This window comes from Carex rostrata, chromosome 9, assembly GCF_964058835.1.
Source record: "Carex rostrata chromosome 9, lpCarRost1.2, whole genome shotgun sequence".
Taxonomy (NCBI): Eukaryota; Viridiplantae; Streptophyta; class Magnoliopsida; order Poales; family Cyperaceae; genus Carex; species Carex rostrata.
In genome coordinates, this window is record NC_135926.1 from 2,088,923 (window position 1) to 2,104,923 (window position 16,001).

General features: G+C 33.9%; 1 protein-coding gene across 2 annotated transcripts; it reads left to right on the plus strand.

Annotated features, from left to right (window-relative positions):
* Window positions 1-5,017: 5,017 nt before the first annotated feature.
* FUC95A (1,2-alpha-L-fucosidase) lies at window positions 5,018-15,680 on the plus strand. 2 transcript variants are annotated; one of them, XM_078307958.1, is made up of 10 exons: window positions 5,018-5,375; window positions 9,605-9,750; window positions 10,260-11,056; window positions 11,388-11,520; window positions 12,395-12,553; window positions 13,130-13,354; window positions 13,532-13,633; window positions 13,734-13,869; window positions 14,300-14,495; window positions 15,182-15,680. In XM_078307958.1, exons 1-10 carry the CDS (start codon window positions 5,141-5,143, stop codon window positions 15,492-15,494), a joined length of 2,442 nt encoding a protein of 813 aa, XP_078164084.1. In that variant the 5' UTR covers window positions 5,018-5,140; the 3' UTR covers window positions 15,495-15,680. The 2 variants fall into 2 exon arrangements, with proteins under 2 accessions (XP_078164084.1, XP_078164085.1); XM_078307959.1 differs by lacking the exon at window positions 9,605-9,750 and having other exon boundaries at window positions 5,265-5,375.
* Window positions 15,681-16,001: the final 321 nt, after the last annotated feature.

Sequence of the window (16,001 nt, forward strand, 5' to 3'; positions counted from 1 at the left end):
TTGAAAACTCAAATATTGAGCCGTAGCATAGAGGTCACTATGTTATCCATAGCACCCCAGCCTAACTCTTTTCTCAGTTCTGCAATGACTCATCGGACTGGAGAAAATAATATTGGGTCCACAAGGAACAGAAATAAAGCATGGCGCGACTCAGTTATTGCGTCCGGCCTGCTGACTGAACCCGTGAGGCGTGAGCACAGGAAATCATTGCGTGGACCCAAGTTTTCATCTGATGCTTAATATCCAATAGACCAATACTGAAGGAAGGAACGGCTCTCTCAAAAGGAAAAACATACCGAAGGAACGGATAAATTTACAATCACGTGTATTTAATAATTATTAAATTGAAAAAAATAAATATTTAGATATATTTTTATTATTTGTATGAATCGTGTATCAAATCTGATGTAATTTGAAATCACATAGTTGCCAATAAAAATTTTATAAAATCAAACTGTCCAATTTTTTAATATGGCAAAAAAAAAAAAATTAAGTCGTCAAACTTATGATGTAAATATGGAAAAAAAAATTATCAGACATAAAATTTTGGGTACATATATCAATCTTGATTGGATAAAAATTGGATAAATATTACGGGGATAGGATTTATTTTCGATTGACCCACCGTAATTAATAAGTTATGATATCGGGTAGATCGGATGGTCTTTTCTTTCTTTCTTTCTTTTTTAAAAAAAAACTTGACAGGGCGTGGGCGACTGAATTTTTTTTAGTTATCACGTCAATAATTCAAAATTAAACAACCACCATTTATATCTTTAAATTTGAGTTTTTACTATTTACACACCTTCAAAATGTGCATTAAAATTATTTTGTGCACCGACTGAGAAGTTGCACCAAATTACTACTATTTTTTATTGTTTTTGTTTTTTATTTATTTTATTGGTACGCCACTTGGACTGGTGCACCAACTTATTTTTAGTTTTGTTATGCGTATAATTTGTAGTATAAGGCCTACGGGCCATGGCTGTAACCAAAAAAAAAAAAAAAAATTGTAGTATAAAACGTTGATCAGATTGTGCGTATAATTAGTAGTAATTTGCATACCAACTTACTTGGTACAAAATGTTGCTCATATTGTGCGTATAATTTGTTGTAGTAATTTTTAGTTCAAATTCAGTATAAAATTTTATTTGTTAAATAAGTACGTTTTATTTTCTATAATTATGAGATCATGTATTTATCACCAAATTAATGTTTCATTCTTTATCATCACCGGATAATGAGATCATGGTGTGCGTTTTATTTTCTAGACACCACACAACAGAATAGAACAGGAAAAAAGAATTTAATCCAAAAATTTCAAACTAAAAAAAAAGAAAAAAAAAGACAAGGACAGGTAGAGCAGGTTGTCAATGATAGAATTTGGGTGGAATACTAGAGTGATCTAAATGTGAAATTAAAAAATGTGAGGGTTATTATTCAATTAAACTTTGAGGATTTAAAAGTATCTAAATCTATTATTTCAGTGCATTTCAAATTACATTTAGATCTCAGCCATGTATTAAAATATTTATTAATGTATAGTTATATAAATAAATACATAATAACTTCATAATATTAAAAAGTTAAGCACGTAATTTAAGTTAGTTAACTTATATGACATAAAATAATACTATTTACGTTAAAAATGTTAAAAAGATGCATAATAGATTACAACTACGGGCATATATTTTCAAGAAAAAAAAACCACGAGTATATTCTGCGACTAAGATAATGGAAACTCAATAAGATGAATCTAGTTTCAAGATTCATATACAGATCAAATTTAATTATTTGATACATTTTTAAATTCATTCATGTGGATTCGAATATTAACTTATTAATATTTTTTTTTTAAGTTAGTGGCTTTAGTGTCTATTAACAATTCGTTTGATAAAAAAAACGTATGTACAACAAGTCAAGCGATTCTAATTTCTAAATCTACTCATTTATTCTCACGAGATCCTCTAAATTACTATAATCGTCCATAATCACCTTCTAAATTCTTAGATCTACTATTCTAATCCTACTTATATACATTCATAATCATTCTAATACCTTAATCTCCATCTTGCTCCACGACTAGATTTGCTCTTCCAACTGCCGTCGTACTCTGACGATCGGATCTACTCACCATCACGCTCCGATCAAGATAAAGACAATATGCTATGAACTTCGACGATACTGTGCTTTCGGCTCCGCTCGGTTCCTTCCTCTCTCTCATTCTCCTCTCCACTCAAAGAAGTAGAGCTGAACAAGAGAGAGAAGGGTATGATGCATCGAAGATGTGATCTACAAATATAAACGGATGTAAAATGTGAATTAGAGAGATGGAGGTGTGCAGAGGGAGGGGGGGCTCTAGGATTATCGCTCTTCTTTTCTCTTTTTTTTCAACTTATAAATACTTATTGACAGTCTTCTTTTCTTTTTCTTTTTTTCAACTTATAAATACTTATTGACAGTCTACATTATAGTCTATCGGGTCGTGTGCTACCACATTAAAGCTCTTTATTTTGTTTAATTATTAATGTAATAAGAAGTACTCTGTAACAGATATTAAAAATTCATGTTACAGATCAAGCAAACTATATATAGTTATTAATTTTATCAAGATAATATTAACATCCCGCATACATAATACTGGACTGATAACGAGCTGGTTCGATTCGGGCTTGACTAAGTCTATGGCTCGTTCGTTTTTGACAATGAGCGAGTCAATATTAATATCCGAGCTTAAAAAGTAGCTCGTGGTTCGCTCATTTTGACAACCAGCGAGCCAAACTAACTCTTGAAAACTGGTAGATCAAAAAACCAAATGTATTAAATAATGTAATAGAAAGTCAACTACTACAAATTAACTTTGCAACTAAATTTATGATATATATATTAAAATATCAAAATTTTAAATTCTTACAAACACATTTCACAACATAAATGCACGCATATCAAATTCACACAAATTCATACAAATTTACAAACTCAAATCGAAACCGAGCTAGCGAGTGAGCGAGTTAAGCCCCAACTCAAACTCATTAATTCTAAATCGAACAAGTGACAAACTAGTTCGTTAATAGCTCGGTTCACTAACAAACAAACTGTTAGCGAACGAATCAGATACGCAGTCACTATATTCAATCCACGAACATTTTTGCCACCACTTTGTAATATATCTTTTCATAATTCTAACCATTTGGCTGTGGCATGTACATTCATTAATACGTTTTTTTTTTTCAGACTAAATGAATTTTTATTTTAGCATAATACAGTTTCTAAGAATGAATTTCATATGACAGCCAACAACAATTCATCGTATTTGTGTGATGTACTTGCATTATTTTCATATTCAAGCAAAAGTTCTAGAGAGTTAGTGTGCCTTAAAGACAATCAAATAATTTAAAAAAATAAATTTATGTCATAAAATAAGATATTAAAGAAAATTCACGTAAGTTCATTTATGGATTTTAAATCATTAAAAAATCTGGATCAATTTCGAAATCACATAAAAGAAAATTAAACAAAATTCTTACAAAATTTTGCACAAAAAAAAGGAAAAAGAGAAAGAAAAGTGGACATCTCACAATTAAAATTATGCAAAATTTACTCTTGGCTTTTAAATTTTGATGAACAAAAATAGTTAAAGACCTCTTTTATGTAAAATAATATCTAAATAAAGAATATGATTAAAAAATATGGTATGTCAATATTTACTATCGAAAAAAAAAATTAAGTTCTTCTCACATATATATAAAACGAATTAAATATTCAAAATACTAGTAAAATAAAATAATAGTTTTAATAAGTAGATCTTGTGAAATATAATAAAATGGGTGTATTTGTTTCAATACAAAAAATTCAACTTCAATTAATAGTTTATACTCACTTTTGTTATTGTTGTCTAATTATTTACATGCCGCATTTTTATTTATATGGATTTCAATATTAATAAAAAAATCAGTACAAATTTTACCGATTCTAAAATTAAAAAAAATTTAGATAGTTATGAATTTCACAGGTCTTAACATACATTTTTTTTTCTATTTTATAGAAGATCGTGAAATTTTAGAACGGTATAACTCTTACCGATCTAAAATGTTTATTTTTTATTTTTTTGGAGTTTAGATAGGTAGAATTCTTACCTATTTAAACTCTTTTGATTGTTTAAATCGGTAGAATTTATACCTATGTTGCATGGATACAGTGATACCGCAATTTTTAGAAATCTCGGATACGATACGTCTATTATATATATTATTTTATTATTATATATATATATATTTTTATTTAGATAATCACAACTTAAATTAAATTTATAACCAAAAAATAAAAGCTGAACGGAAGTATCAATTATATTGATCATTTGTTAGAATAAAACACAAGTCATAATTGGTCCGGTCCAGTGGTAGGTAATTTTGATACCCAATTGGAGATCCCAGGTTCGAGGCTCGCAGATGAAAGGAAAAAAAAAATACGCACCCGATCAGTACAAATGTTGATACCCAATTGGACTTGGTCGGTTCATGAGCGGGTCACGACCTATCCTGATAGTCCAGACGTATCCAGCTGTATCGGGTGCGTATCCGTATCTGATTCGCGTGTAATACGGATATGGGACCTAAACTGGCGTATCGGAGTAATATAGATTTATACCGTTTTTTTATCGGTATTGCAACATTATGCTCTTTCGGTTTCTTTTTTTTTTTATTAATTTCTATAAAAAAAAATTCCAAAAAAATGGGTATTTGGATTGGGTTTCGTGCAAAGAGTTTTGGACGAACTTTTTCCGAATCCGAACCTAAACTGTCCGTTCTGCATTAAAATTAGTGTAATAAATGCGTAAATGGATTTAGAAAAATAGAATCGTAAATCTAAACCGTTCGTCCAAATTGGCATGGATCGGACGGTATTAAGACCGACTTGATGAATCTTTGTCCAAAGCCGTTTGGATTTATTGAACTAAAAAATCGGTCTATGCCTTTTTAGGTATTTAATGCTAGCTCAGGCGCATGAATACCTTTCCTCAGAAACAAACCGATCTTGTTTCACGTGACATCATCTCACTGTTCCTTGTTCAAACTTCCACGCTCTGGACTATACGCAAACTCTCCTTCTTTCGGAATTTCATCCATCAGGATTTAGGTCCATGGCGAAACCTGAGCAGGACAGCGACTGGGTCTGGGTGCGGGCACCGTCAGAAGCTGACACAACGGGGCCACACTGGCCGAGCGAACTAGAATCCGACAGCGAGGCAGAGAGACCGTTGAAGGTGGTGTTTTTGCAGCCGGCCAAGTACTGGACGGATGCAGCGCCGATCGGAAATGGACGACTGGGGGCCATGGTTTGGGGAGGCGTCACTACAGAGAAGCTCCAGCTTAATCGTATTTTCTGATCTCTCTCTCTCTCTCACCCACCCACCCACCTACACCCATTTTGACACACACTGACACTGACACACACATACAGTATCTATTTCTTCTTTTTTCTGAGAAAAAACACAATACAGTATCAATATTCAATACTAATGCGAAACCATATAATGCCTACGGGCCTTTTCTAAAAAAAAAAATACGAAACCATATATATGCTGTTCTATCTCTCTCTCTGAATTTCATTTGCTCTTTGGTCTGCACTTTTAGACAGTCTTCAAATTTTAGAAGCATATCTTTTGACTTTTGAATATTTTAAACGACATTTAGAGAGGTGTTCTGTTGGCTCTTTATTTTTAAGTAGGTGTTAATCCCTATGATAGTCCGCTGAAGCGCTGATCGATACTCAATCGTTTACGGTATTTTTTTTTTTTTAGGATATGCCCATAGCGTAGGCATGCATTTACGGTTTATCCTTGTGACCTTGTGGGTCCTGGTTTTAATCATGACTCATCACTCATGCCAATAGGCAATAGCTACTCAATTTGGCTTGATCCGGGTGGCGTTATTCTGAAATTCTTACATGGTTCCGTTATGACGCTATATGGCATGTCTTATCGTGTGGTACCGGGTCTTAACCATAGTGACAAGATATCCGAATTATACCCGCTTAATTCTTTTTTGGGGTGATGCCGAACCGAACACCGAATTATTCGGTTGACCGAACTTTGACCGAATTAAACCCGAATAATTCCCGAATTTTACGAACTTTTCCCGAATTTTACGAATTATTCACGAATTTTTCCTGAATTTTTCCAAGAACAATTATTTTTTTGGTTTTTTATTTTTTTGCTCCCTTGCAGGACTGAGATTTCTGATCCGGATAATTCCGAATCATTCCCGAATTATACCCGAATTATACCCGAATCACGAATTTTTTATCTCGCCGAACCGAACCCGAATAATTCATTTGTCACTATGGTCTTAACCGGAGTTAAGATCTTCCAAAGTAATTCAATTTTTGAGTTTAGATTTCAGATTCGAATCGGACCGTCATATTAAATAAGCCCCATGCGCTCCATCTTAGAGCAGATTGGTCCGGATTCGAATCGGATGGTCCGGATCTTAAACTAAAAAAGTTGGGTTACTCTAGGGGATCCGGACCCGACTTATCCGAAGGATATTTCTATGTCCATACTGTTAGAAATAATTAATCTGGTCAAATAGTACAAAAAATGAGGGTAAAATGTATTTGATATATTCTAGTTAAATTAAGGTCTTATGATTTTTAGGTCCAAATATGGATTGTTCCAAGTCATGTATCTCTTGATTATATGATTTAAAATATATTTAGTACTATTTTACTGGTCTGTGTTGTATTGTGTAGCCAGAGGCTAGTGTCTAGTCTATACTGCTTTGTGTTTTGTTTGCTGTCAACATGCAGCTTGTGTGTTTTGCTTTATGGTGTGCCATGTGTTAGCATCATACTCTAAACTGGTTATGTATTTATCTGTTTTCATTGTTAATTGAATCGGTGATTCATTCAGAATTTCAGATCACTAGTTAAAAAAAAGAGAAAATTGGTTATTTGTCATTCCAAAACCTTCAAATTGTCAAAATACCACTCTAAACTTTGAAATCGTAAAAATGTCACTCTAATTTTCATTAATTTCTAATTTTATCATTTATACTCAATTCTAATACTATTTTTATTAAAAATTAACTGAAAATTACTGTTTTGAAATACATATTTTAGAATTGCACAACCCGGTACAGAAATACGTATTTCAAAACAGTATTTTTCAGCTAATTTTAATAAAAATAGTATAAGAATTGAGTATAAATGACAAAATTACAAATTAATAAAGTTTGGAGTGACATTTTTACAATTTCAAAGTTTAGAGTAGTATTTTGACAATTTTAAGGTTTTGGAGTGGGCATTTTGATAATTTTTCCTAAAAAAAAAAGTGGTCTTTAGTACGTCCAAGTAGATCAAACATGTGGCTTATATAAAAAGTAGTACCAATGTGTTCTGAGTGGATAGAATAGGAGATTGTAAGAGAGAGATATTCCTACACTTTGAGCAATTAATTTTGACTATCCGAGCAAAAAAATAAAAAATATATGTTTGTTTTGCTTTCATCACTATTCTTCCTTTTTTGTAAACATTATTCACTACAAATATAATTTAACAAAATTATATTTATATCTTGATTTTTGGAAACCTTAACAACACAGCAAAATTATATAATCCAATAAATATGAACTATCCAACAAATACTTGATTCAATAGAGCAATTTAATTTACTTAATTATTTTTTGTGCTTGTATCCTTTCTTTTTCTTTTTCTTTTTTCCTGCAAAATTTTGATCTGTTTATTGAAAAAAAATAGCACGCTGCAGGTAGTTTGCCTGGTAGTAAAGAAACAGAAAGATATTCTTGCTTCTATATAAAAGACCAAGCAATTAATATTATAATACTATAATATAATGTTGTTTCATGTTAATATTTTCTTAATATTTTACCTTTTTTTCTTTATCCACTTTGCATAATTAAGATAACAGGGCCATGAAACTTTTGGTTCCCTTTCATACTACTATTTTCCTATGTTAATTTTCAAGTTTCACAAATGATCTTTCCAGGAAATTTTGGGAATCGAGTAAATAAATCCTCTCAACAAAAAGAATAGTAGGAATCCTTTTTCGGCCAACAATTATTGAAAACTCCGATGATTGAAGTCCATTAAAGATAATCTTTTACCGTGTTTGCCTAGGGTTAAGGGTTGAATCAGTTTAAGCTACTCGGAAAATGTTATCCTTACAAAGTAGGTAAGAGTTAGTTAGCTCCTGGTAAATTATATGGCGCAATAAAATAATCCCCCTTCCTCTGTTTGTGCCTCTTAATATTTTGTGAAGAGACTAAAATTTATTTTAAGCAAAGAAAAATGGGACTAGTACAACCTTTGGCCACTGTTAATTTTGATCCATCTTTTTTGAGTATTTAATAGAAAAAAAAAAAAACAATTTTTGGAGTTAACCTGACAATTGCATGTGTAACATAAAAATGTAAATTTAAGTTGTTACGCCCATGGCCAGTCGAAATTTTTACAAATACCCTCCAGAAAAAAATAAACTAAAAGACCACTGATTTATGGGAATTCCAGATTTACCTAAGTCGCCATTTGACGTTGTGGCCTTCATTTTGGGGCAGCCATTTGTCATTGCAGCCCTATTTTTTTTTTTTTTAAGAAAAAAAAGTAGGTTACAAGATTTTATTTTATTTTAGGTTTATTTTGATTTAGTTTGTGTTTCATATATAATAAATTTTAGTCTATGTATTTGTTTTATTTTCCTAAATATATAAACAAGCAAGGTGTACTCTTTTTTCATCAGATAATAATAGAAACTGCATTTCCACTAAAAACAATGTTATTACAAATACTAAATAAACATTCAATCCATTGCTTTTCAACCTGCAAATTTACAAACAAAAATAATTGTTAAAAAATTGTTTCAATATATTATTTTTAAGTTGAAGTTGAATAAAATAAACATTGTATCAACCTCGAGCATCACGAGCAGCTCTCCATGTGCTAATCAGTGTCTGGATGGGGTAGGAGTGACTTACAAAACTGTCAGGGTCGATGCCTCGGAGACGACACACCGAATGAAAACACAATATTCTCTCTAATTGAGGCTTCTGACATGTGCATTACACTGTCTTATCATCCTTGATGACGATCTTGTATTTAAAATTGGCCTTGGTAAACCGGCTAGAATTGTCAGGCATGTATTGGTTTACTTTCTCATCAGTCGCGGTTATCTCGAACTCGTTATAGTTGCCAAAATCCCCCAGCGTTTTCAAAGCATTTGACATCTCGAATCATTTGTTAATAAGCTAGAACAATTAAAAATAAATTAAGAAATGAATTTATTTAAATGGAGTTATTAAAAATAAATGAAGAAAAAACTAGGGGCCGCAACATCAAATAACGGTCTGGTTAAATCTGGAATTCTTAGAAATAAGTGGTCTTTTGGTTTATTTTTTTTTTTCAGAGGAGGGTATTTTTAAAAATTTCGGCATGGCAAGTGAATATCTAACTGTCTTGTTCTTTTGGAAGGGTGACAGAAAACTCACCATTCCTAATGATTAGTTCTTCCACAAAAAGTACTTCTCTCTAGAAAAATAGAAATTAGAAAATACCTCATAGTCACTTAATGAGAATATAAATTTTGGTGCAGATGATACACTATGGACAGGTGAACCGGGAAAATATACAAACTCTAGTGCACCCACAGTTCTTTCAAATGTTAGAAAGCTCGTTGACAATGGGAGGTTTTCTCAGGCTACTGCTGCTGCCTTCGATCTCTCTGGCGAGCATTCTGCTGTATGCTCCTAACTCCCACTGCTTTAATCTATTAAAGTAACTAAATAATTTCCTTGAGGTACAGGTGGCAAGCCTTTGGGTGGGGTAGGGTTATTTTTGGGTGTGTGTCGACTTTGGATGAGAATAAGTGAATAACTTAGGATTCTGGTATATTAGATTTTTCTTTGTTTAGATACCGAGAATGTCAGCTGTGCAGTTTAAATTGGGTTTATTTTTTAAATATTCAATTCAGACCTAGATTTTCAGATGGTTATGACAGAGATATTCCGAATCATATCTATGACTAATTGTTGGTCAGTTTAAATTAGATGTGTAAATGTAGGTTACACTTTTCCAAGTGTACCAACAGCATTTCAGTTTCATCTATTCGTTTGTTGCAGCATTTATTTATTTTCTTTTAATGAAGAACTGTTCAAGTGTGTTATATGCTCCAGTCCGTTCATGTGCAAGTTTTATACTGGCACAAACCAGTCTCATACTCATTGTTTCATTTTCATCTGTAAATTTAGGTGTATCAACCCCTTGGTGATCTCGATCTAGATTTTACTGAGTTAGGCAACTCATACACTTCGTACAGAAGAGAACTTGACCTGAATACTGCCTGTGTTACTGTTTCATACAACATAGGAGAGGTACAATACACAAGGCAACACTTCTCTTCAAAGCCACACCAAGCAATATTCACCAAGGTTTCCGCAAACAAATCTGGCTCTGTTTCCTTTGCTGTATCCTTAACCAGCCAATTACATCACACTATAAGTATTAATAGTTCGAATCAGATCATACTAGAGGGGATCTGTCCGAGCTCAAATGATACACCAGCTGGGATCAAATTCTCTGTCATACTTGGTCTCCAAGTATCAAATGGTACAGTAAAATCTTCAGATGGAAAGACCTTGAATGTCAGTAATGCAGACTCGGTAGTTTTGCTTCTAACTGCTGCCTCTTCCTTTGCTGGCCCCTTTGTCAGACCGACCAACTCTACAGTGGACCCACAATCAGTTGCTCAGAGCACATTTGATAAGATAAAGGGCTTATCTTACTCTGATACTTACCAGTACCATTTGGATGATTATAAGAACTTGTTTCAAAGAGTTACTTTGCAACTTGGAGACGACGCGAATGCAGATGCAGCAAGTAAGTCTACAGCAGATAGAATAAAGAGTTATAAGGATGATGAAGATCAAACTCTGGTTGAGCTTTTGTTTCATTATGGGAGGTACCTGCTTATTTCAAGTTCGAGGCCTGGTACGCAAGTTTCAAATTTGCAGGGGATCTGGAACAAGGATACTGAGCCAGCTTGGGAGTATGTTTCCTCTCTTTCTTATGTTAAAGTTTCATCTTTACCCCTTTAAAACTAAGACATCAGCTATACCCCTGCAAAATGAGAATGCCATGGATGAACGTGAGAAATACTGCACAGACACTTCTAACGGATAAAAGTACCCCTTGCTTATTACTTATTGTTTCTACACAAGCAATGAAGATCATTTTCTATTTTTAAAAAAGAAAATTGTGGGAGCAATGATTATATGCTTTAGGGTGTAAATTCTAAATCTCTTATTGATGGCCAAATGTTAACTTTTTGCTTCTATTGCTTTTCTGTTTAACAATTTATTTTTCTATCCCCTTTCCAGTGCAGCCCCACACTTGAATATAAACCTTCAAATGAATTACTGGCCAGCACTTCCGTGCGATCTTAGTGAATGTCAAGAGCCTTTATTTGACTTTATTTCCTCTCTTTCAGTCAATGGGAGTAAAACAGCCAAGGTGAGATTTATCTTCCTTTTAATGCTACACTATCACTATACATCAAGTCAGACAGTGTTATTTTCAATTAAATCCAGCATGTACTGTATTTGCAAAACTATCAAACATTTCTAATATTTATGACTACACTGATCTTTGGGATTATTTTGGATTACCACTCTAGTTTTTTTTTTTTTGGATGACTCCCCTAATTGTTTTTCCTTTCTTAATCATGGAAGGATACAAAATATCAGACCTAATGCTTCATCAAGAGAAATTGACTAAATATTCTCTCGAGTCTTTTCATAATAACTAAACCAAGTGGGGTTATAAGCAGTTTTATACTTTTATTCAAACTTAAAAGTAAAAAAAAACTAAAAATATAAGTTAGCTTGACTTGATTTAATGTTTGTTTGCAAGCTACACAAAACAGTTCAGTGTTAGTCGTGAATTACGAATTTTGGGTATTAGCTGTACATCATGTGGAATATTTGGTCTAACTCAGACTGCCATAGGAAACTAAAACAAACAATGGAAGAAAGAGTCATTGGGTCTGTAAGGTATGGAGCTGGCAAAATTTGATCAAACCTGAAGGATCCTTCTGAATTACCAGATCCGAGCTAGTACCTTCAAATAGTAAAATAATCAGAGGGAACCACTAAACCGGAACAGCCAGACCTGAGAATTTTGAAAAGTCAAAGGACCCAGACCCCAGCAGATCCAACCTGAGCATTTGAAAAGTCGCACAACTCAAAACCAATCAAACCACAGTTACCTGAAACTGAACCTGATTTTAGCTGACCCTAACCCAACCCGACCCGACCTGACCCAACCCAAACCAATGTATTTCAAGCTCTTTATATCATTATGGTAATGCACCATGACTGTCTAACAGGTCAATTATGAGGTGAACGGTTGGGTGGCACATCAAGTGACTGACATATGGGCCAAAACTTCACCGGATCGCGGGGACCCTGTATGGGCACTATGGCCCATGGGTGGAGCCTGGCTTTGTACTCACATGTGGGAGCACTATTCTTACACATTGGATAAAGTAACTATTTTGTATATCTACACCAATTTACATAGAAGTCCAAAAGCTACCGATAGTTAGGGCATCTTTATGAATTCAATGAGGGCTAACATGTTCATGCCATTTGCAATAGATTGATAATTTCTATGGCATCAGAGATATGGACAATTTTTCTTGTTTTGCAGGGCTGTATGTGAAATTGTTGCTTAGAACATGCACGCGTAAAATATGCAAGAAATTAAATATTTTAGTATATAAATGCACCAAACCAAGATTCGTTTAATATTTTAACGCATTGTTTTAGCCATGACATAGTGTTAAAGCCTCAAAATATTTAATTAAACACCCAAGAGATAACATGTTTGCATCCCAGTACAGGACCTGACTAGGGCATCCTGTAAGAATGTACAATTCTACTCGGCTCGTGAGCAATGCTGGTAGTTGAGTATAACAAATCTACAGGTTCCTTTTGGAATCATTTCTTCGTTTTTTCTTTTCATATTCTCCTTGCGCTGCTACATAAATCTAGTGATGTGCATACTGGCATGCATATGAGCATATCTATTGTAAAACCTTAAAACATCTTAAGTAATGTAGGGCTTCTTGGAGAAGACAGCCTATCCCCTTCTAGAAGGTTGTGCTTCATATTTACTGGATTGGTTAATAACAGGGAGTAATGGCTACTTGGAGACCAACCCATCAACCTCTCCTGAGCATGCATTTATCGCTCCTGATGGAAAGAATGCAAGTGTCAGCTGTTCTACAACCATGGACATGGCAATAATTCGAGAAATATTTTTTAGTGTTATTTCAGCTGCTGAGGTGATGCTCAAAATATTTTTATGCCTGTATCTCTCTATGCATTTAAGAAGTTGAATGGTTCCTTTTTTACTTGTACTGGGATAAATTAATGCTCTTTTTAGTGATTAAGTAGCTGTAATCTCTAAATGTATGATCTGAACTTGAAATTTAATATCTATTTCTGTCTTTCTAATATAGATTCTAGAAAAATCTGAAAGTGATTTGGTTAACAAAATAAAGACTGCGTTACCAAATCTTCCTCCTTATAAAATTGCAAGAGACAGCACCCTCATGGAATGGGTAAACATAGTCTTCATTCAACATTCACTTATTTCAGTTTCTGTTAACAATCTGTTTAATTTTTTATGTCTCACATTTTAACCTATGTGTTGCGACACAGGCAATAGATTTTCAAGACCCAGAAATCCATCACCGACATGTGTCCCATCTCTTCGGCCTTTTCCCTGGACATACCATTACACCTGAGAAATCACCTGACCTTTGCAAAGCAGTTGCTAATAGCCTTCACAAAAGAGGTTTTTGTTTTTTAATCTTTTAACATCTATGGAAGGAAAGTACTTGTAACAATATTCACAACCAAAGCTCTGATGTTTTTTTTCATATCTGCAACCAGCACCAAACTGTCGAAACCAAGATTAAGTTGAGCAAGACAAATTTTTGGGTGGCTTTTGCTTCTTTTTTTTTAAATTTAAATTTAACCAGAAAATCTTCATTTGAAGAATGACCAAGATTTGTCAGATAGCTAACCATATGATTATTTTCTTTACATTATCTGATAGGTCAGCTTCATTTTTACGCATATTCACAATGTTCAGGGTGATAATTGGCAATTTGAAATTTGAAAAGCATTTTCTGTCAATTGCAATGCTTTGTTGACTATAATTTGTCAAATCATACAGACAATGGAATTATTAAGTTAATCTTAAGTTTATGTTATATTCATAGGTGATGAGGGTCCTGGGTGGTCAACTGTATGGAAGATGGCATTGTGGGCCAGGCTGCGTAGCAGTGAGCATGCATACACCATGGTAAAGCGTTTGTTTGACCTGGTGGACCCAGCTCACGAGAGTGACTATGAAGGAGGTCTTTATAGCAATATGTTCACCGCGCACCCACCTTTTCAGATTGATGCTAATTTTGGGTAATCAATTGTTCTAAATTTATCAAGAACTTGGAATGCTTTATGGTCTTATTTGAGAACATAAGATTACCAACAAGTCATGATCTTGCCGGTACTTGTACAGAAATATACAGTATATCAGTTGTAAAAAAGTGGCTACTTAATAAATGAATTACTCTGATTCAGAACTGAAGAACTCATGGGTTGTCTATTCCAACATGGAGTAACATTGTGGGAAAAGGTGACCAGTACTGTAACTATTATGTATGGTAACATAGTTGTAAGTTGTCCTATGCAAATTTGAAGCACATTTATGATCGTAGAATTTGATACCGGTCAGTTATGTTTCTGATACCATGCTTTTATGTGAATGTTGGCTGAATTAAAGCTGTTAAATATGACTTTGAGTGACACATTAATTAAATGTCAAATCACTGTACTGTACAGCACCATTATGTACTAGGCACATTAAAATATTAAAGCTTCTAGGCCTGTAAGAAGGCTTTCAAGAAATTTTTTTGCCTAAAGTTCATATGATGCAAGTCCTTGCAAAAAAAATTAAAAGTTCAATTGTCCTAATGTGGATCCACCACTGAATTTCTGACTGGTTAGTAATGGTATGCACACTGCAAAACTCTTATGGTCACGGACACATGAATAGACTTCGTCCTCATTTAGTAAAATCCGGTCGTTGTCATCTATTACAGTTTCACAGCTGGCATTGCCGAAATCCTTGTACAAAGCACAGAACAGGAGCTGCACTTGCTTCCTGCCTTACCAAGGGATAAGTGGCCCAATGGTTGCGTCAAGGGGTTGAAGGCTCGGGGAAGGGTCACTGTCAACATCTGCTGGAAGAAAGGACAACTTCACGAGGCTCTTGTATGGTGTGATAATGACCAAAATAACCTTGAGAGATTAAGGTACGGGAATCAAGTTGCTCCACTTACCCTTGTGGGTGGTAAAGTTTACAGGTTTGATGCAGATCTGAATTGCTTGAAAAATTGGCCTTTGAGGAAGTGAGCATGGAGAAAATATTTTTGAGAGACTGTGGAATGGAGAAAAACAGTTAATCGTGCTAGTTATGGTCCATGTTAAATATTTAGTTCTCTCTTGTTTACACTTAAATGTTGCTGCTGGTTTCTTGATATGTTAAAAGTGTTTGAATAAGCTGAACTATATGCTGGATTATCATCTTAAAAATGTTCATCATCCTATGTTCCAATCTCTATTCATTTCAATCATAAAGGGTAAGGAAGAAAGCTGGTAGTTGGCTCCTTAATTGTTGCAATTATATGATGTATTAGGCCGGGTAGGCTTTGAAAACCTCTTTTTGGTTCAATCAGAGCCTTCTGTTAGACTGTTAATTGACCTATAGAGTCCTAATTCGGTACTCTCTATAGAAATAATGAATTCTGGAAGCATCAGCTGTTTGGTCCCTGTTAGATGAGTTACCAGCGTTGACTGGTCAAAGTTAGTTATGGGCGTCTCTTTTGTATTTGGATAGAGAGTCTGCTGCCTGTACAAATG